Source organism: Alosa pseudoharengus, unplaced genomic scaffold, assembly GCF_046254945.1.
Source record: "Alosa pseudoharengus isolate Yale_2024_CS ecotype anadromous, Long Island Sound unplaced genomic scaffold, YU_APseudo_1.1 YU_APseudo_1.1_scf_8, whole genome shotgun sequence".
NCBI classification, from domain to species: Eukaryota; Metazoa; Chordata; class Actinopteri; order Clupeiformes; family Clupeidae; genus Alosa; species Alosa pseudoharengus.
Window position 1 is genome coordinate 30,145,253 of NW_027468870.1, and position 27,987 is coordinate 30,173,239.

At 41.3% G+C, this 27,987-nt stretch overlaps 4 protein-coding genes and 1 pseudogene across 5 annotated transcripts in view; all 5 read right to left on the bottom strand.

Moving 5' to 3' along the window:
- Window positions 1-1,303: 1,303 nt before the first annotated feature.
- LOC143112684 (protocadherin gamma-A4-like) lies at window positions 1,304-3,703 on the bottom strand. Its single transcript, XM_076274955.1, has one exon. It carries the CDS (start codon window positions 3,626-3,628, stop codon window positions 1,304-1,306), a length of 2,325 nt encoding a protein of 774 aa, XP_076131070.1. The 5' UTR covers window positions 3,629-3,703.
- Window positions 3,704-5,379: 1,676 nt separating this feature from the next.
- LOC143112685 (protocadherin beta-15-like) lies at window positions 5,380-7,846 on the bottom strand. Its single transcript, XM_076274956.1, has one exon. It carries the CDS (start codon window positions 7,825-7,827, stop codon window positions 5,380-5,382), a length of 2,448 nt encoding a protein of 815 aa, XP_076131071.1. The 5' UTR covers window positions 7,828-7,846.
- Window positions 7,847-8,253: 407 nt separating this feature from the next.
- Window positions 8,254-11,306, bottom strand: LOC143112686 (protocadherin gamma-A12-like). Its single transcript, XM_076274957.1, has 2 exons — window positions 8,982-11,306; window positions 8,254-8,295 (listed from the first exon to the last, which is right to left on the bottom strand). The coding sequence occupies exons 1-2, from the start codon at window positions 11,304-11,306 to the stop codon at window positions 8,254-8,256; spliced, it is 2,367 nt and encodes a 788-aa protein (XP_076131072.1).
- A 268-nt stretch (window positions 11,307-11,574) lies between these two features.
- LOC143112687 (protocadherin gamma-A11-like) lies at window positions 11,575-16,704 on the bottom strand (annotated as a pseudogene).
- A 7,650-nt stretch (window positions 16,705-24,354) lies between these two features.
- LOC143112539 (protocadherin alpha-C2-like) overlaps window positions 24,355-27,987 on the bottom strand; it is a 47,309-nt gene continuing 43,676 nt past the window's right edge. For both annotated transcript variants that reach the window (XM_076274805.1, XM_076274804.1), the window contains exon 4: window positions 24,355-27,965. In XM_076274805.1, the coding sequence (XP_076130920.1) occupies window positions 27,658-27,965 (308 nt within the window). In that variant the 3' untranslated portion in view covers window positions 24,355-27,657. The remainder of the gene's footprint in view (window positions 27,966-27,987) is intronic.

Genomic DNA, 27,987 nt, shown 5'->3' on the forward strand with positions numbered 1-27,987 from the left:
ATATTATTGTTTTCTAAATGCAGTACACTTGGGTGTGATTCATCTAAAGAGCATGTCAACTAAATGCAAAGGAATCCTCTGCAGCAGATGCTTTGAAGTCTGTTATTCTGTCTATTACAAAACTGTATGATAATTTCAGCATGCAGTGTATTTCTCCCACAATGCTGCTGTAGTCTGAAGGGCAGGAAATAATTTAATTATATTATTTGCATGCATTAAACTGTATTCATTATTCTACGCAGACACAGTATCAATTTGCCAAACTGTTTCAGGATTACTGGAAACAAATCATGATCGTTCTAATAAAAACAAAATCAGATTCTGCCATTAGAAAAAAAAGACATGCTATTCCACTGCATAGATAACTGCTTTCTGAAATACTAACATTAACAGAAAACAGTAGAACGCCATCTAAAACACTCTAAACCAAGTGCTAGATAGAAAGACACGGAGCATTCACAAAAAGAGAGTAAGAAAACAAAGATAATTGCTCTGATGAAGTATTTCTGGACAATACAAATAGACAGGCAGACAACGACAAATCAATAGATCTGTACAGATCAACAAACGGACAGATAGACTAGATACACTTCAGTTTCAAGAAAGTGAAATATCAACCATGTGTCAGGTATGTCAGACTGTACTTCCTACTCCAACATACATTGTCTTCCAGTCTGACAATCTATTAGGTTATCACAACGGTAAACCCATTACTGACATGAATGTGTATTCAAACTGCAGAGTGCACACCAACAATCTCCTCCTACAATCTCCTACCTATTTATGCAAAGAGGAGAAAGAACATCTCCTTGCACAGACAGTACAAAAACATGGCCTCACACAACCATTTTGATACTCTTTCACTTACGCCCGATATTATCTAAGGAATCTTTTAGCACAGACAACAATTTCTTTCTGAATAACTTTCTTTCTGAGCCGTCTCTGATTGCTGGGTTAAATCAAATATATACTTATCATACTATGCTGCGGCAGAATAAAGAAGAAGAATCTGAACCCATTTCATCAACATTGGCAAAGCCTACAATGCCTACATCAACCCATTAGTGAAAAGTGGCAATGGCTAAGATCCAACAGAAGAAATGAAAAATGTACTTAGCATAGAAAAATCCTTAGTTCTCATTCTCAGTTCTTATTTAGGTAAACTATTTGAAATTCAGCTGTTTGTTTATAATGCAAAGATTTTGGAAGAAAATGAAAGTAGAAATAGTGCCTTCTACTAGGTCCTAAGGAAGTGAAAACATATTTAAATCAAAAGCTGTAATTATGCAACATGTAGAATATTTCAATAAATATTTACCAGAGTGGAGCATTTAGATCCATTCTCAGTGAAGTCAAGTGAAGTGAAGTTCAGACAGTCACTGTTGTCTCCTGGACTCCTCTTCAGAGTGGTGCCAGAAGGCAGAGTGTCATTGTAGGATGTTACAAACTTGAAGTCACTGGTACGTGACCCTGTGGTCATATAGGCATCATAGTTGTAAGCACTACGGAGAGTTCCAGTTCCATCAACATCTGCATAGTTGGGAGGTAAATATGCACTGGGAATGGCTACTGCTCCATCAAACAACAGTCTGGGCTTTCTCCTGTGGCAAATCCTTATGGCCACAATGAGAATGATGAAAGTGAGGAAAAATGTGGAAACAGACACCAGAGCAATGATCAGATAAGATGTGAGTTTAGAATTGCTCTCCTCATAAGACATGTCTTTCAGCTCAGGAACTTCAGCCAAGTTATCAGAGATGAGTAAATATACGGCACAGGTTGTAGAGAGAGAGGGCTGTCCGTTATCTTTCACTGAGATCACAAGGTTCTGCTTCATGCTGTCAGATTCAGAAATGTCCCTCTGAGCCCTGATCTCTCCACTGTGGAGACCAATAGTGAAAAGTCCCGGATCAGTCGACTTCACGATCTGATACGACAGCCACGCATTCTGTCCAGAGTCAGCATCAACAGCGATCACTTTGGAGACCAGCGAGCCAGAAAGAGCAGCTTTAGGAACCATCTCAGTCATGAAGGAGTTTCCTTCTGGAGTAGGGTATAATATCTGAGGAGAGTTATCATTCTCATCTGTTATGAACACACTCACAGTCACGTTGCTGCTGAGTGGAGGAGAACCATTGTCTCTGGCTACAACCTGAACTTTGAAGCTTCTGAACTGCTCATAGTCAAAGGGCCTCACAGCATGGATCACCCCTGTGTCTCCATTAATGGATACATATGAGGAGACCGGAACACCATTGACCTCACTGGGCAACAGAGAGTAGAACACTGTGCCATTCTGTCTCCAGTCTGGGTCTCTCGCAGTAACAGAACAGACAGAGGAGCTAGGCTTGTTATTCTCAGTCACATATGCGCTGTAGGACTGATGTTCAAATACAGGAGGGTTGTCATTTACATCAGATACAGAGAGATGGATTGTCTTGGAGGAAGACAAAGGTGGTGAACCTTCATCAGTAGCTGTAATTGTTACGTTATAGTCACTTATAAGTTCACGGTCCAATTCAGCTGTTGTAACAAGTGTGTAGTAGTTTTTAATAGATGGATTTAATTTAAAAGGAACATTCTGCTGAATGGAACAACGGATCTGTTTATTTCCTCCTGTATCTTTATCCTGAACATTAATGATCCCTATTTCACTTCCTGGGGCTACATTTTCAGGGATCGGCACATTAAGTGATTTGATATTTATCACAGGTGTGTTGTCATTAACATCTGTGATCTCTATTTCAACCTTGGCATTTGAGGCCAATCCTGCACCATCCTTTGCCTTAACCCATAATTCATACTCATTATTGTCCTCATAGTCTATTATCCCAAACACTTTTACATCTCCAGTTACTTCATTAATAGAAAATAGTTTGACTGTTTTAGCAGTTATGTGACTGAGTTCATAAGTGACCTCTCCATTTGCTCCTTCATCTGCATCTGTAGCACTTACAGTCACAACAATAGTACCTAAAGGAGAATTTTCAGGTAAATTGACTTTGTAAATAGTTTCACTAAATACTGGATGATTATCGTTTGCGTCAAGGACAACAACATGTATTATTGCAGTACCAGACCTTTGTGGAGATCCTCCATCACTAGCAGTAAGCAACAATGTCATCTCCTGCTGCTGCTCCCTATCAAGCTCTTTCTCTAAAACCAATTCGCTGTAGAGTCGTCCATTTGAATGAGAATTCACAGCTAAGGTAAAATAATCGTTCTTCTCCAGGGAATAGGCCTTTAATCCATTTCGCCCCACGTCGTAATCGTGCGCTTCATCCAAATGGAAACGTGCACCCTTATCGGCAGATTCCCTGATTTCCAGTCTAATTTCATTTTTCGGGAAATGAGGTGGGTTGTCATTTATATCCTCAATCTGAAGTGTAACCTGGTGCAATTCCAAAGGGTTTTCCAGAACTAACTCGTAATTTAACGCACATGATGGTTTTGACCCGCATAGCTCCTCGCGGTCTATTCGTTCTGCAATAACAAGTTCTCCTCCTTTAAGATCGCAAAAACGTTTGCCATTTCCTTCCATGTCTATCCGAGCTTTGCGATCCGATAGTCCATTAACACTGAGACCCAGATCCTTTGCTATGTTGCCAAACACCGTCCCTTTCTCCATTTCTTCTCCTACGGAATAGCTCAGATCGCCATTGCAAGTGCGAAAAAACACCGCAATACATGCAATCCTGACCACCGCACGTAAATGAATAATTCTTTCGGATTTCATCATGTTATCACAAAATAAATTATCCCGTAGCGGTGTCCTCCTCCCGTTCAGAGACAAACAAAGCGTGTATGCCAAAGTAATTTAAATTTAACATAGGCCTACGATATATTGGGAAAAGAAATTTGCGCACCACTACCACCCTATAGCCTTCGACGTTTGTGTCGCCTTCGTGGATAGCTTGTAGTCTTCAATCTATTGTAATATTAAATGAAGGGGTGTACAATGCGCTTGCAAATAGCTAAAATTGGTGAATAGTGCCACTCTGAGTATTTTTGGAGTACTGCATCCACAAAGATGGACTCTAGTCACAATGTGTGCAGTCTAGACAGATGACTGCTGTAATTACACTTTTTGTTCACATACAAGACATACGTAGCTATTTTTATATGTTATATTAATGCAGTTGGGTATAGGCATACTTGTTTTGAAATATTGTTGTGCCTGTACCTTTAAATGGAATGGACTTTGCTGTAACAGCCGTTGCAAGGTCTGGTAAATCAGCCCTGTTCAAAGCTGTATCTTAACCTCAGCATAGACCTCCCTTTGGTTTCCTTCAGATGGGCGGGCATGAATGAATTTACTTATACGAATATATAAAAAGAGGTGGCCACCGCACCCTGTTATATTTCTTAGTGATTTTTTATTGAGCAATAAAAAATCACTAAGAAATATAACAGTGTGCGGTAGCCACCTCTTTTTATATATGAACTTTAAAACCTGCAATCCACCAGCACCTTTTTAAGTTGGCTGTGCAAAGGGATCTCTTCTATTTTACTTATACGAATGTTAATCAACATTTCCATTAGTAGGCTAGTTCAAACTAAATCCATCACAATACACATACAGTTCTGCTGTGCCAAACTGGTTAAGCAATACTTCAAAACAGTCATGATTGTTTCTAGGAAACATCATTAGGCTACAGAGTCTAAAATACTAACAAACACATGTAGAAACCAACAACAAAAACACCCCAAGCTTCCAGTCTGTTGAACTATGACATTATCACAATGTTCAATCACACTCATGACTGCATATTCTACAGTGCACTAACAACCTCAACACACTGATAGTAAGTTCCAAAAAGCATTGCAACGCAATCAAAGAGTAGAGCTTCTTTGCATAGAAAGTAGGAAAATATGGCTTCACCTAACAATCTAACATTCTTTCACTGACCTCAAATGTTATCTGAATAAGACAATGTTATCTGAATATAACAAATTAATAGAACACTATATACGCCTATAGTCTCTGTTTTTTATTTATTTTTTATTTATTAGGTTAAAATCAACAATTAACTCACAATACTATAATGAGGTTGTCAATTATTCCTGTATCAATTTAAACAATATCAGCAAAACCAACAAACCAAAAGCATGGCAATAGCATCAATATTTAGGATACACACATCAGACAGAAGACATTAGGAATGAAAGGCATTGATTATCAAAATGCAGAGAATCTCAGTCAGATCATACCCTACAGATTATAGAATCATCCTGATCTAACCCTAACCTATAGGGAAAATGTATGTAGAAATTCAACAGTTGCTTGAATGTCATGGAAAGACTTTGGAAAGATAGCCAAATAGTGACTTGTCTCAGATCTGTAAGAAAATGACATCTGTCAATGAAAAGCTACAATTTCTAACAAATATTTAAATGATTTACCAGGGTGGAGCATTTAGATCCATTCTCAGGGAAGTCAAGGGAAGTGAAGTTCAGACAGTCACTGTTGTCTCCTGGACTCCTCTTCAGAGTGGTGCCAGAAGGCAGAGTGTTGTCATTGTAGGATGTTACAAACTTGAAATCACTGGTGCGTGACCCTGTGGTCATATAGGCGTCATAGTTGTACGCACTACGGAGAGTTCCAGTTCCATCAACATCTGCATAGTTGGGAGGTAAATATGCACTGGGAATGGCTACTGCTCCATCAAACAACAGTCTGGGCTTTCTCCTGTGGCAAATCCTTATGGCCACAATGAGAATGATGAAAGTGAGGAAAAATGTGGAAACAGACACCAGAGCAATGATCAGATAAGATGTGAGTTTAGAATTGCTCTCCTCATAAGACATGTCTTTCAGCTCAGGAACTTCAGCCAAGTTATCAGAGATGAGTAAATATACGGCACAGGTTGTAGAGAGAGAGGGCTGTCCGTTATCTTTCACTGAGATCACAAGGTTCTGCTTCATGCTGTCAGATTCAGAAATGTCCCTCTGAGCCCTGATCTCTCCACTGTGGAGACCAATAGCGAAAAGTCCCGGATCAGTCGACTTCACGATCTGATACGACAGCCACGCGTTCTGTCCAGAGTCAGCATCAACAGCGATCACTTTGGAGACCAGCGAGCCAGAAAGAGCAGCTTTAGGAACCATCTCAGTCATGAAGGAATTTCCTTCTGGAGTAGGGTATAATATCTGAGGAGAGTTATCATTCTCATCTGTTATGAACACACTCACAGTCACGTTGCTGCTGAGTGGAGGAGAACCATTGTCTCTGGCTACAACCTGAACTTTGAAGCTTCTGAACTGCTCATAGTCAAAGGCCCTCACAGCATGGATCACCCCTGTGTCTCCATTAATGGATACATATGAGGAGACCGGAACACCATTGACCTCACTGGGCAACAGAGAGTAGAACACTGTGCCATTCTGTCTCCAGTCTGGGTCTCTCGCAGTAACAGAACAGACAGAGGAGTACAGCTTGTTATTCTCAGTCACATATGCGCTGTAGGACTGAAGTTCAAATACAGGAGGATTATCATTTACATCTGATACAGAGAGATGGATAGTCTTGGAGGATGATAATGGTGGTGAGCCTTCATCAGTAGCTATGATTGTCACGTTATAATCACCTACAAGTTCACGGTCCAAATCTGAGGTTGTAACTAGTGTGTAATAGTTTTTAATTGATGGATTTAATTTAAAAGGGACATTCTGCTGAATGGAACAACGGATCTGTTTATTTCCTCCTGTATCTTTATCCTGAACATTAATGATCCCTATTTCAGTTCCTGGGGCTACATTTTCAGGGATTGGTACATTAAGTGATTTGATGTATATCACAGGTGCATTGTCATTTACATCTGTGATCTCTATATCAACTTTGGCATTGGATGCCAGCCCTGCACCATCCTTTGCCTTAACCCATAATTCATACTCATTTTGGTCCTCATAGTCTATAGGTCCAATAACTGTAATCTGTCCAGTAACTTCATCAATGGAGAACATCCTGATCGCTTTATCAGATATATGACTAAATTTATATGTAATCTCTCCATTTGCTCCTTCATCTGCATCTGTAGCACTTACGGTGACAACCACTGTACTTAAAGGAGAATTTTCAGGTAGACTGACTTCATAAACAGTTTCACTGAATATCGGAAGATTATCGTTTGCATCAAGGACAATAACACGTATGACCGCAGTACCAGATCTTTGTGGAGAGCCTCCGTCACTAGCAGTGAGCGACAATATCACTTCTTGCTGCACTTCACGATCAAGCTCTTTATCTAAAACTAGCTCGCAATACTTTCGTCCGTTAGAATGAGAATTCAAGGATAGAGTAAAATATTCGTTCTTCTCCAGGGAATATGTTTGAATACCATTTCGTCCAACGTCGGAATCATGCGCTTCATCCAAAGGAAAACGTGCGCCTTTAATTGCTGATTCCCCGATTTCCAGTTTAATTTCACTCTTCGGAAAACGAGGTGAGTGATCATTTATATCCTCAATCTGCAGGGTAATCCGATGCGATTCCAAGGGGTTCTCCAACACCAATTCGTAATTTAACGAGCAGGATGGCTTCGACCCACAAAGCTCTTCGCGGTCAATTCTTTCTGCAATAACCAGTTCTCCTCTCTGAAGATCGCAAAAACGCCTGTCTTCGCTCTCCATGTCAATCCGAGCCTTACGATCCGACAATGTTTTAACAGCGAGACCAAGATCCTTCGCTATATTTCCAAACACTGTTCCTCTCTTCATTTCCTCTGGTACAGAATAGCTCAGATCGCAATTGCAACCGCGCAAAAAAACAAAGACTGCCATCCATATTATGGCAAGGAAATGTAAATTCTCTTCGGATCCCTTCATCATTTTATAACAAAATGATCTACCTGTGTCCCCTCGAAACAAAGTTTAGCCTAATTGTCAATATAATATAACAATGCAGAGACAAAATGTATCAATAATTGTATTTTAGAGTTACACACTGGCCCTACCACATAAGAGGTTCTGTCGTTTGTGTCGCGTTCACGGATAGCCCAGTTTCCACTGTAATATTAAATCAAGGGGTGTGGATGCGTTTGTAAATGGCTAAAGTTGGTAAATAGCGCCCCTTGGAGTATATTTGCTGCACTACATATCAAAATCGTTCTCAAATTGACAATGTAGGTGTGCAATATCATCAAAAGACGGATGTAATTACACATTTCATTCAAACCAAGAAAAATAACATAGACAAACCTTTTTCTAAAAAGGTTCAGTTCATGCAGGAGGGTATGCTGAGTTGGCCTAGAGTCTTTAGAAGTGGGCTTGGGATGAAAATGTCACCCGATCAATTCTCTGGATTGGTAGGAAAAATGTGAATGGGGGGCTGAGCACAAAGCCATGCTCCATAGCTGAAGTGCTCGCAAAGCACCTACCCCAGCTGCTCCACAGGTGCCACATCTATCTACCTACTGCTGTCTGTGTGTGCTTACTGTTCATATTGTGTGTGTTTGTTGTTCACAGATGGGTGAAGTGCAGCAGGTGAAAAAGCCTTGTTTGTGTAAAAAAATCATGAATCACCTACAAAGTTATTATAATGGTTGTTTCAAAGGGCTGATGTGGTTGGATCACAAAATTGTTAGGGATTCATCTAGCAAACCAAAATGGCACAAAGAAAACAGACTACTTTCATGTATTTACAAGGGAATATACAATCTGACAGGTGGATAGACAGGATAGACAAGCAGACAAACACTAATTTATATTTGGCTGTATTAAATCAGCAATTTCCTTGTCATACTGCTCTGAGGTATCTCATTCTGACACTGCAAAGTGACTTGTTTGACATGACTCAAAACATAGCATCCACTGATTTTATAAAACAATAGAAATTAGTTCACTGGAAATAATGGGGAATGTTTAGGGGGGGGGGGGGGGGCAAATATTGCCTTTACCGACGATCTCTAAACATGACCACATCTATAAAGCAAAATATATTATTGTAAAATAACATCTAATAAAAAGAGATTCAAATTATTTACCAGAGTGGAGCATTTAGATCCATTCTCAGTGAAGTCAAGAGAAGAGAAGTTCAGACAGTCACTGTTGTCTCCTGGACTCCTCTTCAGAGTGGTGCCAGCAGGCATGGTGTTGTCATTGTAGGATGTTACAAACTTGAAGTCACTGGTGCGTGACCCTGTGGTCATATAGGCGTCATAGTTGTACGCACTACGGAGAGTTCCAGTTCCATCAACATCTGCATAGTTGGGAGGTAAATATGCACTGGGAATGGCTACTGCTCCATCAAACAGCAGTCTGGGCTTTCTCCTGTGGCAAATCCTTATGGCCACAATGAGAATGATGAAAGTGATGAAAAATGTGGAAACAGACACCAGAGCAATGATCAGATAAGATGTGAGTTTAGAATTGCTCTCCTCATAAGACATGTCTTTCAGTTCAGGAACTTCAGCCAAGTTATCAGAGATCAGTAAATATACGGCACAGGTTGTAGAGAGAGAGGGCTGTCCGTTATCTTTCACTGAGATCACAAGGTTCTGCTTCATGCTGTCAGATTCAGAAATGTCCCTCTGAGCCCTGATCTCTCCACTGTGGAGACCAATAGTGAAAAGTCCCGGATCAGTCGACTTCACGATCTGATACGACAGCCACGCGTTCTGTCCAGAGTCAGCATCAACAGCGATCACTTTGGAGACCAGCGAGCCAGAAAGAGCAGCTTTAGGAACCATCTCAGTCATGAAGGAGTTTCCTTCTGGAGTAGGGTATAATATCTGAGGAGAGTTATCATTCTCATCTGTTATGAACACACTCACAGTCACGTTGCTGCTGAGTGGAGGAGAACCATTGTCTCTAGCTACAACCTGAACTTTGAAGCTTCTGAACTGCTCATAGTCAAAGGCCCTCACAGCATGGACCACCCCTGTGTCTCCATTAATGGATACATATGAGGAGACCAGAACACCATTGACCTCACTGGGCAACAGAGAGTAGAACACTGTGCCATTCTGTCTCCAGTCTGGGTCTCTCGCAGTAACAGAACAGACAAAGGAGCCAGGCTTGTTATTCTCAGTCACATATGCACTGTAGGACTGCTCTGCAAATACAGGGGGATTATCATTTACATCAGCAACCACCAAATGAATATTTTTTGAGGATGAGAGAGAAGGAGTGCCTTCATCAGTTGTAGTGATTGTGATATTGTATTCTGACTCAACTTCACGGTCCAAATAATCAGCAGTGACTAACGAGAAGTGGTTTTTAATTGACGCATTTAATTTGAATTTAGTGCTGTGTTGAATCGAGCAAGACACCTTGCCGCTAGGACCAGTGTCTTTGTCTTGTACGTAAATAATAGCCACCTCTGAGCCAAGGGGCGCGTTTTCAGAGACAGGAGTTTTTAGTGACTTGATCAGGATAACAGGGGCATTATCATTGACGTCTGTTACATCTACAATTACTTTACACGATGCTGCTTGACCAGACCCATCCTTGGCTTTAACGCGCATTTCAAAAGACGGATTTTCTTCGAAATCTAATGGTCCTTTCACTCTTATGTCTCCAGTTTTCTGGTCAAGCATGAATGCATTTTTAGCCTTGGTCGACACATGACTGAATTCGTATGTAACTGCTCCGTTTGCCCCTTCGTCTGCATCATTTGCACTAACTGTAACGACTGATGTTCCAAGCGGCACGTTTTCAGCAACATTCACTCTGTATGTTGTTTGAGTAAAAACAGGTACGTTATCATTTGCATCCAAGACCTGAATATGTATCATTACTGTCCCTGACCTCAGCGGAACGCCGCCATCATGTGCTGTCAAAATAAGGGATATTTTGTCCTCTTTTTCACGATCTAACTCTTTTTCTAAGACAAGTTCTGCGTATTTACCTGTGTCCGCACTGGTATGAACTGCAAGAGTAAAGTGAGCGTTGGGGGAAAGGCTGTAACCCTGAACAGTGTTTATTCCAATGTCTGGATCAAGGGCCTCATCGATGGAAAACCGAGCTCCCGTATCCGCAGATTCGCCTATCTCCAAGTTGATTTGTTCATTAGGAAACGAAGGAGGGTTGTCATTGATATCTTGTATGTCGACCACAACACGATGCAGCTCCAGAGGATTTTCTAAAAAGAAGTCGAATTGTAGGCTGCAGGACGGCCTTTGTCCGCAGTGTTCCTCCCTATCTATCCGATCGTTCACGACCAGCTCCCCTGTCTGGGGATTGATGTCGAAATAACGCTTACTTCCATCAAATTCAATTTTAGGACTCCGCGCATGGAAGGCCATCAGATCTACTCCCAAATCCTGAGCAATTTTCCCCACCACAGATCCTCGTTTTAGCTCCTCCATCATAGATAATCGTACATCTCCAAAGCAGAAAGGAATCGTGAACAAAAAAGGAATAAAAACACGCCATAGTTCTCCCGTGTAACGATACACTGGTCTATAATCCATGGTATTTTTTGATTACGATGACAAATGAGAATATTCACAAGTTAAAAACAAAATACTCCCGTACACCAAAAACGTAAAGCCGGAATAGTGAGACCAAGGCGAAATGCCAGAATGGGTGTTGATGTACTTCTCATTTACTAGAATAAACCATATATTTCCATTCTTATCCTATAGCGACACGTGGTGGTTGAAGAGAAAATAACAAGTCACTTAAGATGTGCGCAATTTTTCTACAGAGAAAGGAACTCACCCATGTTAGTGGATTTCAACAAATACTGTACACGTAGTAATACTGGATAAAATCGCTGACAATGAACACCAAGGATATCCTGTTATATAAAAGGATCACTTTTCTAAAATTATTCCACCATATGCTCAAATATTGTTTTCCGGATTTCACTAATTCCAAATACACAATATTGTTATTTTAAAATGGGAACGTTTTAACTTCAATCCATTAAGTTAACAATTCTAATCCAACGAAAGGCACATATCAAATGCAAAATCTTAAAAAAAGAGAAACTAAAACAATAAATAGAACCAAGCATGGATGGACATAATAGCAGATAATGCTATGCCTTTTTCAAAACATTTAGTCACTGAAAATCCGACCACAGACATCGCTTGATCACACTGAAACAGACTTCAAAAAATCTATCAGCAATGTGAACTCACAAAGGAATCAATAACATACAGTAAAGTAGCTAATCAGTTAAGTTGAACTACATTATGTTCACATTAAGTGTCTGAAAAAAAGCTGAAAAAACAAATATGAATTTGAAGGAGTAAATAAATGGTATCAGATCAATTCCGCTTACCTCACTTGTTTCAATTTTAAGCAGAGATGAATCTTCACTAAATTCAATGTTGTGTTTTGGTAATGTGCTGTCCAAACGCAGCTTGTTGTCATTGTATGATGTAACAAACTTGAAGTCACTCGTACGTGACCCTGTCGTCATATAGGCATCATAATTGTAAGCGCTACGGGGAGTGCCAGTTCCATCCGTATCTGCGTAATTTGGAGGCAAGTATGCGCTTGGAATGGCGACTGCTCCATCAAATAGTAGTCTGGGCTTTCTTCTTCGGCAAATCCTCAAAGCGACAATAAAGATAATGAACGTTATAAAAAAGGTGGAAACGGACACCAGAGCAATGATCAGATAAGATGTAAGTTTAGAATTGCTCTCCTCATAAGACATGTCTTTCAGCTCAGGAACTTCAGCCAAGTTATCAGAGATGAGTAAATATACAGCACAGGTTGTAGAGAGAGAGGGCTGTCCGTTATCTTTCACTGAGATCACAAGGTTCTGCTTCATGCTGTCAGATTCAGAAATGTCCCTCTGAGCCCTGATCTCTCCACTGTGGAGACCAATAGTGAAAAGTCCCAAATCAGTCGACTTCATGATCTGATACGACAGCCACGCGTTCTGTCCAGAGTCAGCATCAACAGCGATCACTTTGGAGACCAGCGAGCCAGAAAGAGCAGCTTTAGGAACCATCTCAGTCATGAAGGAATTTCCTTCTGGAGTAGGGTATAATATCTGAGGAGAGTTATCATTCTCATCTGTTATGAACACACTCACATGTCACGTTGCTGCTGAGTGGAGGAGAACCATTGTCTCTGGCTACAACCTGAACTTTGAAGCTTCTGAACTGCTCATAGTCAAAGGCCCTCACAGCATGGATCACCCCTGTGTCTCCATTAATGGATACATATGAGGAGACCGGAACACCATTGACCTCACTGGGCAACAGAGAGTAGAACACTGTGCCATTCTGTCTCCAGTCTGGGTCTCTCGCAATAACAGAACAGACAGAGGAGCCAGGCCCCACTTCCCCGATAACGACGGAGACACGCTCTTAAGAGGGTTTTCTACGATTCATCTTACGATCGTTCGTTTGGTTTTTCCGACTGTTTCCCGAACATGCTCGTAGCGTGAACGCGCGTGCACTGCTCTTAAGATGCTCTTAAGGGGAGCTGTCCACGTTAATAGTTCTGAAAAATCCTCTGATTTGACGGTGATGTCAGGTGACTGCACGTCACAGCTATAGGCCTACCATTTAAACTTCGGATCTACACATTAATTCACACCAATAGAAACACTTTGACATCTGCATGTAAGCATCCCAATTAGGTTGTGTACCACACAGAGACATACATAATTGTAATTAATTTAAGATTAGATTGTTGCACCATGCAATAATTTTTCGCGGTATCACGTTTGAAGATAAGAAAGAAGTCGAGTAAGAAAGAGAGGAAATGTGTAGGCTTAGATTTTGATGCAGTAGGCTACAGACTAAACCACATGTTGCTTTCTCTGCTTTTTACCTCATAGGCCTAATAAAATATTCACTTAGCAAAGATAATGTCAAACTATTCTGGCAACGTCTCGTTTCATAACTTGAATGCATTTTTGTCCGCTTTTCATCACATTATTATGACCATTAAATGTAGGCTATTTTGCACGCTAAAATCTGATTCATCACAGGTAAACACAATAAAGAATGGGAACGTAAATTGGATTATGTATTCTAAGTTGTAATTCCTCTGTATGTCCTGTTGGTGACCTCAGTGAGAAGTACTGTTAAGACGCTCTTAGCCGGTAACGAGTACTCTGGAGCACTCGTAGATCTACGAGTGTTTTTACGACGCTCTTAAGCTACGATGGTTTCGGGAAACAGTCGGCAAATCTTAAGACGTTCGTAAGAGGGACTTTACGACGCTCTTAGGCTTAAGATGCTTTCGGGGAAGTGGGCCCAGGCTTGTTATTCTCATGTACACATGCGCTGTAGGACTGCTCTGCAAATGCAGGAGGGTTATCATTTATATCTGATATCTGAAACGTTAAAACGGCAGTTGAAGAAAGTGGTGGTGACCCTCGATCTGTCGCTGTCACCGTTACATTATATTCATTAATATGCTCCCGATCTAGGACAGCGATAGTAGACAACGTAAAGTAATTCTTTATTGACGACTGCAGTTTGAATGGACTATTCCCGTTGATGGAACATCTAACTCTGCTATTTTCCCCTGCGTCTTGGTCCTTAACATTAATCACTGCGATCTCTGTCCCCGGAGGAGCATTCTCAGCGACTGGATTCATGAGTGATTTTATTATTATTACTGGCGCATTGTCGTTTACATCCGATATATCAACTAATACCTTACAGTGTCCGGCTTGGCCGCCTCCATCTTCTGCTTGCACTTCCAGCTCGTAAGAGGCGGCCTTTTCGTGGTCCAGCAGGCCGAGGACCCTAATCTCCCCGGTATTTTGTTCAATGTCAAATAATCCTTCTGTGCTTTCCGACACGTGATTTAAATAATATGTTACCTTTCCGTTTGCGCCAATATCTCACTTGCACTAACTTTGACTACGGAGGTTCCAGGCGCCGAGTTTTCAGACATTACAACCCTGTATATAGGTTGTGAAAAAACTGGGGAGTTATCATTGACGTCTATAACAAAAACCTGAATCATAACCGAGCCTGACTTGGGAGGATTGCCTCCGTCGACAGCAGTCAACACTAAGGAATACTCCCCCTCTCGTTCTCGATCAAGATTCTTTTTTAGCACTATATCAACATACCTCTTTTTGTCTGCCCTCAAATCCAACACAAAATATTCATTGTGCCCGAGTACATAATTCTGCACCGAATTTATACCGACGTCTATATCCCGTGCTCGAGCTACTTGAAATCGAGTCCCTGTGGGTGCAATCTCGCTAATTTCCAATTTAATGGAATCTTTAGGGAAACTAGGTGCATTGTCATTGATGTCTTGTATTTCTAACGCAATGTTATGCAATTAAAGGGGATTCTCCTGAATAAATTCAAACTGCAAAGTCAAGTCAAGTCAAGTCAGTTTTATTTTTAAAGCGCATTTAACATGCACATAGTGCAATCCAAAGCGCTCCACAAACAAGACACATAACAAGACAAAAGATGCCGGATGGAGCGGCGTAGTCGCCAGCGTACCCATGACATCAAGACAAGACAAATACATTTAAAAAATAACAAATACAAAAAATGCCGGACGGAGCGGCGTAGTCGCCAGCGTACCCGTGACACCAAAACATACAAGACAGACAACTAAACAAATAAACAAATAAAAATATATATATATATATATATATATATATATTTTAAAAGGGGAAAAAGTGATGTTAAAATTAGTCCAATTTCCAAACCAGCTGAAAATGTCAAAGGGCAATGATGATCCGTGAAAACTGCGCACAGAGCTGTCTTTACAACCGATGCAATGCCAACAAAGTTCTTTAGCAACTGACCAACCTGGTGAATTCACTGGCAGTCTGGAGATAACGTTAACGTTAGAAGCTAGGCCTGCTAGACTGCAGTCTGGAGATGATGGAAGCACAGTCCAAAGTACTGAACGATCGTGTAGATCCGAAATTCGGTGGACTTAACAGCGACTTTGTTGCTCCGTGAGAATGCAGCTCTTCACCGTTAACGTTAGTTTGCAGTTGGCAAGGCAGCTCGCAGGTCAGCAACAGCCCGGCGGGCACGGTAGATCTTTCGCAGAGTAGAGCCTAGGTCCGGCTGTCCCGAGAGATCCACTCGACCAGACAGTGAAGTGCACTGTTCACGGATGGATGGAAGGATGTCAGAGGCCCAGTTAGTCTGCAGTTGGCATGGCAGCTCGCAGGTCAGCAACAGCTCGGCGGCCACGGCAGATCTTTCGCAGAGTAGCCTAGGTCCAGCTGTCCCGAGAGATCCCCTCGACCAGACAGTGAAGTGCTGCACCGCTCACGGATAGATGGAAGGATGTCCGATGCCCAGCTAGGGCAAAAGCTAGCCATAGCAAGCACCCAATGGACAAATGTCAACGACATCAGCTGACTTAGGAGTAAAAAGGACTAAGAATAACACGAAAACTATCAAAATAGCGTAAATAAATAGGGAAAACATTTAACTAGACAAACCAATACAAAAAATAAACATGACATTACATAAAATTACGAACATTACATAAAATACAAGGAGCGTTTGCACCACAGACAGACTCTCGGTCCATCCTCTCAAGAACAATGAAATCCCCTGTATTCACATCAATTCCACAATATCTTCGTTCGCCCTGGTATTCCACTCGTGCATTACGAATTTTCAATCGGTTCAAATCCAGGTTTAGATCCTTGCTCAGGCTTCCAATTACATGGTTTTCCTTAGTTTCGTCTTGAACAACATACCGGATATCTGTATATCCTGGCTGGATCAATGTGAAACAAAACAGAGAAGACAATAATTGCCAGTTCACTCCAGATACAGCCTCGTCCATACTGCCAAAACAACTGCTTATCTGCTATTGTTCTCTTGTTAAAGCACAATAAATAACACACGGTTTCGGGATTAAAATCTGAGACGATTACACACTAAAGTGAGACCAGTGCAGAGAAATGCTCCAGAATATTCAGCTTCATTTACATAAAAAAAATAGGGGAGGGTTTCAGTTTCAAAAGCAAAAACGGTGAGAGGTCGCCACCTTGAGGTAGGATTTTTCATATTAATGGATTATGCTACGTGTAGCTGGAAATCTTCAGATTATGCTTGTGAAAGTAAGATTCAGATATAAGGACTTGTTCACTAGGACTTTCCACGTGGGAAAAACACAAATCGTAAAGATTTGATTTGTCTGACAGACCATTATGGCGGTAGGAAGTGTTTCAGCACCATGGACAGCAATCCGCCTCCTCATAGGAACGGGGAAACGAACGCATATTCTCCAGATCGATCTAGACACATCACCCATTATTACAGCAATTTGGTCTGATTTAGTCCATATCCTACTCACTATGAACTGTTCTACTGCAAAACAGCATCGAGTTCCTCTGGTTAAACTCATTATGAACTTATACAGTTACACAAATCAAGCACAAAAAACAACTTAAATGAAAATCATAAGTGTCCATCATCCTCTGCTTTTTTGACTGCATAAAACGTGGCATAGCAAAGCTGTGGTTGCAGTTGCGTCAGCAGTGCTTTTTAGACAGCAGCAGCGGCACGCTCAGATTTACACGAGGAACTGCAAACACTGGCACGAGACGTTTTGCGGTTTTATACAGCGATCGCTGAATCGGTTGTTATTTACACTAGTGCAGTGCCCGTTCAAACATGCCATTCCTGAAGAAAACCCGTAGCTCAATTACATGCCCACAGGTATGCCTGCTTTAAAAATAGGATGATAGGGAAACATCATTCCAGCTAAGCATTTAATAATGAATACTGAATAGTATAATATATTAGCCTATAATTAATGTGGCCTCTAATAAATTTAGGCATCGCTGCATGTGACATTTCTACAGATCAGAATGACATGATGACAACTGTTTTGAGTTAAGGCTAAATGTGTATAGCTTACTGAATAACTTCCTTATGCTATTCGAAGCTTGCACATACTTTTATTTTGAGTGGTCACTATTACATACCCGTGTTTGATGGCGTGATAAGTGCCGTCGCTCAGTCTGCAACTTGTCTAACGTTAGCTATGTGGCATTAGCCTATCGCTCGTTTCAATATGGGACCTTGCAGTCGGAATTGTCGTTTTAGTCTCTTGAAAGTCCAAAGTAGCCTGGGCTATTCGAGTGGTCACTACATACCCGTGGTTGTTGGCGTGTTGTTGCAAGTAATCATTTTATGCAAGCAAACTGCATACAGGGAGTCTTTATTGTTGAGGTCAGACATGATAATCATCTTGCATCTTAACCCACAAGCGGTTCCTGAGTAATCCGTTTAAATTGCGACTGACTATCATTAAAGTGAGACCTAGCAGAGCCCGTTCTCTGGACCTAGCTACTGTCAGTACATCATCATCCAACCATCCAGCACGATTCATGGGGTGGAGCTCCCCTGAAACTGTTCCTCTTGGAAACAGTGCAGTGCAGCGATAAACGTCCTACGTCAATAAGCATATTTTGAAATATGCATTCAAAAATCTTCAAAATCGAGAGTGCACACCTTTGTGCCACGCGCGAGCCACATACGAAATCGTAGGTCCGTCTGACAAACGGTCAGCGAGATATGCGTGCCACAGACACACAAACACACACACAGACACACAGACGCTTCTTGCTTTATAGATAGATATACAGTGGGTTCAAAAAAGACAGTGATATGGACAATTTATTTGAAAAGAAATGGTTTGAAGAAATGAGTTTGCTTATGGTATTATGGTCTACCAGAGCTATACAAAAACATAAAAGAATCCACAGGCTCACTCTTAGCCGACTGTTGCCGCATGCCTTTCTTGATTTCACAATAACACAACACAATGCATTATTTATTTTATTTGATTCGACACTGATCTCACTGAAATTGAAACCACACGTTTGAACAATGTCGCGGTGTTCTAATAAGGTATCACACTTTTGCCACCATAGAGGACCCACCATTAAGCAAATAATTACTTCCGGTATGTTGGCGCCACTGCTGATTCATTATCATGAAGATGCGTTTACTGTCTCTTCTCCAACAAATCTGTCAAGGAAGGATCCACACACCAGGCTGATTAAAAAATAAAGTAACGTCTTTATAAGGGAGGTAAATAAGGGCACGTATTACTCTCCATCAATTATTGATGGTTAATTATCTTGACCATTCGCATGTAACCAAGGATCTCAAAGAGTCTTCCAGATGCAATACTTCAGTTGCAGATACAGAATTAACATGCTTTTTTGTCTCTCCTTCCCTCCTCCCTGTGTGTGTGTGTGTGTGTGTGTGTGTGTGTGTGTGTGTGTGTGTGTGTGTGTGTGTGTGTTAAACAGGGACACAGGCATCTGAGGATAATCCATCTTCTCACTGTTTCAAGATCACTCAGCTCCATGAATGGTGGGAAGACAACAGCGGAAATGAATGTACCAGTCTATTCCTCTATCATGCACAACCAACACCCTACTCCACACGTGAAGACATAACAACCACATCACCATGGATTAATTTTCTCCAAGAAAATGTATTTCATCCAAGATACGATGTCTTCTCAACACATTACAAATAGAAACAATGCAGGACTAACAAAAAGCCTGACAAAACTGTGTTAAGAAGGTCAAAATGAGAAACATTTTACAGATCCTGCTAAATGATCACACTATGTAATAAATCACAGATCATGTATGTTTCATTGTGTTTACAATTAATATGTATTCCCTTACAGACATGTATATGTATGAATGAATGCACTACACCATTCAGGAATCTACATTTAGGAGCTGCACATGTGCACAGTGTAATTCTGCTTTCTGGTGGCTAGATGGCACTGTGTTTCTGAATCTGAATGCTCTAGGTTGCGAAATGATGCTGTAATGCTGCAGTGATGTACCATGTAACAGCAGTGTGTCCTCCACCACATTATGAATGTCACTTAGGTTTCTTAAAGCTTAAACTTAAAATGTGAAACACCATTATATTATTCTAATACCTGGTCATGTGTGTCTGATATGAGCACTGCACTCCACATTTTTACTTGGCAGGAATACCATAATGAAAGAAATAGGAAATTAGCTTTTTTTACTCATTAAAAATTAAATTTAATTTAAAGCAACACTAAAGCTCTTTTCCTCTGTCGCACGCATGCTATTTGTTTATCCAGCATGGGCTTTGCAAATAACGATGTCCACAGACACGGTACAGTATGTTGCATGATTTAATGAAAGTATGATGTATTGCGACATCAGAAGCAAGTAAAATTTGTAGTTTCTTATTACTCATTCTATCGAACTACAGATCCGCTACCCGATCTGGCAAACTTACATAGTGCGGTTATAGCCAATAGAGGGCCAATAAGCGAATGCAGAAGTGCCGTTCACCCTGTTACGTGTTGATGAACCACTGAAACGTTTTTGGAAACATTATATTAAGGTACAAAAAACTCTTTGGTGCTGCTTTACCATATACTTACAAAATGGTATGCCAACTATTGAGCAAACAGTTATAACCTTTAGCCCACAGTCTGAAGTCACTAAAATCATTGAAGGTGATTTGTAACATTATAAAGCTTATGTGTAAAGACAAATTTGAAGATGGGTAGCACATAGGGCATGGTCCCCCAAACCCATCTCTCCAAGAGATCTGAACATACACTGATGCTGTCTGTGAGTTTGTTGTGAACATGTGTGTCAGTGCTTTTCTAAGTAAAGCAACTCTTGCCTGCAATTAATGCCATGTTGGTGAACCTCTATGCCTCCATGCCTTACCAACCTCTTGCCAACACCTTGCTTCCTACCGGCCTGACCCCCTGCCTACCCCTCCCACTGATTAATAGTAAAGCATGGACAGAAAGTGCGGGATGCTCACATTTACACTATTGCCCTATAATGATAAATCACAAAATACTGTAGTGAAATGTAAATATACATACACATACATGTATAATATGTATATGAATGATTTGGTCATTTTTAGCCTATAGTGCTGGTCTCCAACAGCTTCTGAGATAAATGCACACAGTATGGTGCTGAGTTTGATATAAAATACAATGCTAAAAAGAAGAAGATCATGATTATCAGAAGTTGAGAAGACAGACACTCAGACTCAACCTTCCCGGACTTCTGTTTGGCACTGCACTTAGTGTATGCAGTGAGATGACATATTTGGGCCATATTATCGCAAATTACCTGTTTGATGACAAGGATATCTATAGGCAGTGTCGGAAGCTGTATGCTCAAGCGAGCATGCTGTGTCGTACGTTTAGCATGTGCTCTGTATCTGTGAAGATCTCACTCTTTAGAGCGTATTGTACACCTTTGTATACTGCCTACCTGTGGTGCGGTTATAAACAAGGCAGCATGAGGCTGCGGCTGAGAGCTCCAAGAAGCTCCAGTGCAAGCCATGTGTTTGTCAGTTTTACGTAACCTCATGTATAGACTTATGGATAGGGTATCTGAGTCAGAAAACGGCTTAATCGTTGTTTTGGCTAACCCTGTACGCAGTTCTGTCAGATTTTCTTCCAGACTGTGGAACCATTGGTGAACATGTCTGTATGTTATACATTGGACATTGTGGAAGGCTTTGTATTTTTGTATTTGTATATTTTACTCTGTGTGTGTGTGTGTGTGTGTGTGTGTGTGTGTGTGTGTGTGTGTGTGTGTGTGTGTGTGTGTTTATTGTGATATAGACCCTCCTAAATAATTATTGAAATAAAGTGCTTTTCCTACCTGGATGCATTCCACTAGCTGCTGTGTTATTACTGATTGAGCATCCATTTCATACTGAAGCTTCTGTGGGAAGGAAAGAAAATTCACAAAGATATACAGGAAGACTTCAGTATAATATGAGGAAAGAAAAAAAACCTCAGCATCAGTCTGAATTAACTGGATTCACCAAAACAATGTAACATGATATCAGAGCAGAACCACAACCCCCCAGAGCTACATGCCAGGCTCTAACTAAAAGCAACAAGAACCAACACAATATGCATCAAGTGGACTTTACAGGTGAAGTCTTTGAAATACATCACTGTATGTTGAATAGTGTATAATATTATCTGAACATATTGGTTAATTGCTACAGTAGGCCTAATACCAAGACAAGATGCCACTACGTATATAAAGAAGAATGATCACATATAAAGTTTTAATGGAAAGTTTTAATGGAAATGCTTTCAAACCCCCTTCTCAAAGAGAGCTAGATTTTGGCACAATATTGGCATTAAAAGTTGTGCCGTCTCATACCGACCAGCAGTTGACAACATCAAGTGGGCCTACTTTGTTTCATCTGCACCAGCTGCTACTGATTTCAGACAAGTGTATTTGACCTTTCATTTGTATTGAAGCAGGTCAAAATGACTGGAGATGGAAAACTTAATGGATGGGTTGGCTTCCTTATTTTCATTCCAGGGATATTAACTTAGCTTTTTTCATGATGCATAATTGCATCACTGAAAAAATAAAACTGGAAATGGCATCCCTGTCGGTTTAAATCAACCTGAATCAACAATGTACCATTTGGGTCAACCAGACTATTAGCTGTTAGCATGGCCTCTGAGACGATATGGGTGGATATTTAACTTGAGCTAACTACACTCTACATGTACGTTGTTGAAGGGCTATGTAACGTAATGGTGGTGGTGGTGATGATGCCATGTGGATTGTGTGTCTGTGGTTGCCAACTTAATAGACCTTTTTTTACAGCACCCATTTTGACATGAAATAGTAGGACAAGCACAGGTGTTACTAGATTAGGCCTACGTTAATAAAGTCTCTGTTCAGTTTAGCAGAATCAGAACATTGTCATTACTAACACCTGAATTAAACGTCTTCAGGCACGCACATCCAAGTATAGGCTACTAAACTTAGGGTGCTGGACCAAAGCAAGTCACAGCAATAATGACAGAAATGTCCGCACACCAGTAGCTCAAATATTAACACTAACCTACCTACCTACCTAACTAGGCAACTAAAAGGCCATTGAATGATGACAGATGTTCGATCAATGCATATTTTCTCAGGTGGTCTACTCTAAACTCACTAATAATTCATAACTCACCAATTTTGTGTCTCGAGGATTATCACTATGTTAGACATTTCCATTTAATGTTGCAATAAGGTCTTTGAATTTCATTTGCCCTGTTCTACTACAATACCACAACCAAGATGTAGTGTACATTTTTGTTTTGAACCGTCTCAGTAGTCTCGCGGGGGCAACGTGATTTCGGCGTTATATTCCTGAGAGTGTTGGGAAAATAGTGCGATGTTTTGAACATGTTGCATGCCTAACTGCGAAAAAGGTGGTCATTAGTGAAAAGTAGTACCAGACGGCCTACAGTGGACGCGGTGTGATGTCAGTGAGTTCTGGCATGCAAACAAAGCCTGACATGAAGAGTGTGCTGTTGGGGCTCAGGTCGGCTGATAGACACTGATGTCAGTTTTGTTGTGCTGATATGAGACGCGGTGATGCCAGCAGAAATGAATAGAGTTCAGCAGTTGCAAGATCCCTGATGACATTTGAACGTAGCAGCATCCGCATGCACAGAGGTGGCTCGTGGTTTATTTCAGTTCTCAGGATGAATACTTTATTGCAAATAATGTATAATGTAAATATGAGCATTTAGACAGTCTGGCGTGCAACCTCTCAATGACCTTGTAATAATGGACTTCTGCCTCTTGGAGGGCCCACAGCAAGGCACCGAAATGAGCACTCAATCAAGGAATTAAGTGACAGATTTCAGATTTCACCCGTTGAAGGCTACACTCCCACCATATTGGAGCTTACAGATTACACACACACACAGCCATTTGAATCAATAGGCTTTGGGATCTGACTTTTAAAAGTGCTAAACATCACTTGCTGGTACCAAAAAAAATGACGTTCTTTCATATGTGTAAATATGGATTGTGCCGCAAGTGTACACTCAGTTTCCGAGAGCTTACTCTTTGGTCCACTCCTCTAAGCACAAATTCATGTATGAGTTTATTTCCAGACAGAAGCGTCTCGGTTTGATTTCCATCCAGCCAGGCCCCTCAGGGCTGCTACTACTAAATGAGTACTTTTGATTCTCTGATGGTTTTATAGAGACAGAAAACTTCATGCATGGGTTAGGTTTCTTATTTTCATCGCTGGGACCTCAAATTGGCTTATCATAAAAATGTATTTTTCATAATGGCACATATTGCCCATCACTGAAGAAATAAAAACCAACATCAGTGCGTATGATATAATTCCCTCAGTTGAATTACTTGGTGTTGAAAGACGCCCATCTATTTGTCTCCCCTACACAATTATCCACATGTAATCAGTTTGTTGATGTCTCTATTAGTTGTCGATGCTGTGCTGATAGGGTTATTCTTCATAACATTTATTTGAGTTCAGGATTGCTGAGTCATTTGAGAGCAGGTCGGTGACAGATCACAATGATGAAAAGAAGGAATTACCATTAGAGATGAGAGAGGGAGTCAACACACAGATGAGAAGCAAATCACCACTCAAACTCTGCTGCTTCAGATATTTATGAAAGAAAATTTATTTGTGATTTATAAACAAAACACGTTACCAGTATTCATAAAATAATAAAAAAAGGAACACTATTTCACCATTACACTGATGATCCGGTGTACAAAAGGTTATTTGACATGTCTGCACTGTCAGATTCAACAGCTTTGTGCCATCTAGGCACTAGTCAACCGATGAACATTCACTACACACAAGCAGAATATTTAAACTGTTTTTTTTGTGATTTTTCTCTTTTGATTCTTTTTTTTACTGCATTTTTTTGTATTTTGTTTCAAAGGGGGGAAGGGACATATATCATAGGTGTATATATGAATCAGTTTCACGTTACAGTGTTTGGTTGATCATGATTTTAAAGCTTAACACGAAACGAAAGGATAGACCTATTTAATTCTCAAAAGAAAAGAAAATGTCAAATAAAATGGTTTTGGAGCATTACACTACATCATTACATATATCTAGAAGGTTAGATTAAGTTCACGTCAAAGGGATGAAACCAACATGACCTCAGTGTATTGAATGTTAGAATATTGGTATGTGTGTGTGTTTGGGTGAGGATGTGTGCTTGCGTGCACACGCGCGTATGTGCATGTGCATGCGAGCATGTGCGTCGGACTGTGTATGCGCCTGCAGTTGAAGTGGATAATATGCTTTTTAAATATATATACACATTTCAGTAGGAGACGTTACCCATCCCCCAATATTGTCATTTAATGCTTGAAAATAATGATGAAAAACATATCTATCTATATATATCTATATATAGTTTTTGTTTCATCTGCTTATAACATGCAAACAGCCACTTAGTGATCTGACGGCACACAACCACATCTGGAAAGAGTTGCGGAATGACCGTGTGCATGTGTGTGTACGCATGTGTGTTTGTGTGTATGTGTGTATGTGCTCATATGTGTGCATGTAGATGGGTATGTAGATTTGCATGTGTGTGTGTGTGTGTGTGAGCATGTGGTGAGGATGCAGTCATAGCAGCACTTACATCACTCCCGTACCTCTACTGATTGGTGAGAGCTGAGTTGAAAACACAGACGAGAGAGGTGAGGGGAGTGGGCCGGACGAGGGGGTTAGGAAAAACAAGAACCTGATAGAAACTCTCACACATAAGACCTCACTCTCAAGATCTCTCACTCCCACACTGTTCTTACTGAGGAGCCTGAGGATCTGTAAACTGCCCTCTCATAACATCCTCTCCTTATCCACCCTAATCATCCCTTTTTCCCCACCCCTCTACTGCACATCCCTCCATCTTTCTCCATGTAGTCTGACAGACCGATACCTTGGATTGATTGCATGGAGCTCACGGTTTTATACCGGGATGCCTTTGATAGTCTATGCATAGCATATTGATCCCAGGGGAGTTACAGTGCTTTGGCTGGGCAAGGTAGGAAGGGCCCGGTGTGGCTTGGAGGGAGTGTGCTTTTGTCCCCTGATAGAGATTCGAGGAGCTCAAAGGAGGAGATCTTTGAGACTTTCCCATAACAGTGCTGAGGGTTCCTGTGAGTGAGTGACAGATAGTGCACCCACATCATAGTCATCACTATACTAGACATGCTAGGATTGATTACTGCTTTGTTTGTAATCTTTTTTTTTGTTTTGTTTTGCTTTGTTATTGTTGTTGTTGATGTTTTTGCCTCTTTCATTGTCTCAAGAGAAGACCAGAGGAGCACCGGCACGGCGAGGTGATTCTTTGAGAGGTTCCCTGAATGTGTCTATCAGAGGAAAGAACCAGAGAGAGAGATAGAGAGAGATAGAGAGAGAGAGAGAGGAAAGAGGAGAGGCTGACAGCGAGCGATATCTTACAAGCGCTGAAGAAGGCAAACGACAGGCGGCAGGGTGAAGGGACGGAGCCTTAAGAACAACTATCGAACATTCAGAACGGGAGGGTGGGGGTTTGGGTGGAGCGGAGTGGAGCGGCGCGGGGAGGAGAGGAAGCGACAAGCGACATTCCTGCCATATATTACAGACTTGCGGAAGAGGCCTTTGTGCCTCTGCACTGTGGCGGGTGTACAGTTGTACAGTATCAAGAGTTTGAGGTGTGTTGGTGTGAATGTGTGTTCCTCAACCCTGATACTCCAATATGTGTGTGTGTGTGTGTGTGTGTGTGTGTGTGTGTGACTGTGGAAATGCCTGTGTGTGTACAGGTCTTTTCGAGGTCTAGTGAATGTTCATATTAGGTTTTGATCTTCAATTACATCTGACTGTGTGTTTGTGTGTGTGTGTGTGTATACGTGCATATGTGTTTATGTGTATGCATTTGTTTGCGCATGTTATTCTCATATGCATGTGGGGGTACAATTACAGGTGGGCCTTCTTGCAGCCTACAGTATACTCAGAAACCCCATGCTGTCTTGCTGTGTTCTCCCTATGGACAGAGCTGTGGCTGTACTCCACACATAGCGGCCCCTGGGGCAGAGGCCGGCCTGTGGCACCATCTCTGAGAACACAGAGAACAGAACAGACCAGACCAGACCAGTTCCCCCCTAAAATTCACTGGAACCCCAACTAGGTGCTACAATCTCACAGTTCTTTTTGAATAGTACACACACACACTAGTGTGTCCAGTCTGGCAACGTGTTCTTATTTCCGTACCATTATTATATTATAGGACAGAAAAGTGGTGATTCCACATGGATTCATCCATTGTATGTCTGTGTGGACATCCTTCAGTCTCTTTGAGATGTATCAGTCTACATCCCCTTCAATTATTGGACAGGAAAATGGTTAGAGTAGAGTAAGACAGTGATGCCAACATGGGCTGTGCTAAGAAAGGAGGGTTCATATTTATGGTGAGAGCAAATTTGTAGCACGTCACCTCATCACTGTTTCTGCATTGTTTTTCAAACAACGAAATCTGGTTTCTTGAATATAACACGGGCTCGAATGGGCACCGACAATCAGAATGGCTTGGTACATGAAATTCAGTCATCTCCATTGGACAATCTGATCAGAATTGCATCAAGCAAATTCAGCTCTGTATTCAGATAAGCAAGTAGCAACTTCTTATGGGGCTAATTTTAGGCTGTCTGTGGATCGGTTCATGTTGGTTTATTGAAAAGGAAGGGGTACAGAGAGAGTGTCTTTTCTCATCAGACTTGAAGAGCGAATCGTCATCCCTTTGGGAGGCCTTCCTCTTGGCGAGCTCTCCTCTCTGTAAAAGTTTAAATACATATTTGGTTGACTCTCTGTCTCTTTTTAGGGCTCAAGTTGGTGTCTCGTGTTTTTTATTATTTTTTTCATGTCGTTTTTTTTTGGCGTTGCCCCATTTTGCTCTCATCTACTCTTCTCCGTCATCCTTCCCTTTGTCTTTCTTGTCCTTCTTCTCCTTCTTCTTCTTTTTCTTCTTCTTGGACTCCTCCTTCTTGCCGAATGTGATGAAGTCGCCCTTGTCGTCGCCGGTGCCCGCGTCCTGGCGGATGGAGATGATGGCGGGGGAGCCGGGGATGATGAAGGCCTCCGGGGGCAGCTCTCCCGGCTTCAGGGCCTGAGGAGGGATGTAGCCGGGGCCAGAGCCATAGCGGAAGTGCCAGCTGTTACTGTCGATCCCGGCACCAACAGGGGGAGACACCTCGCCTCCATCCCCATCTGACAGAGAGAGAGAGAGAGA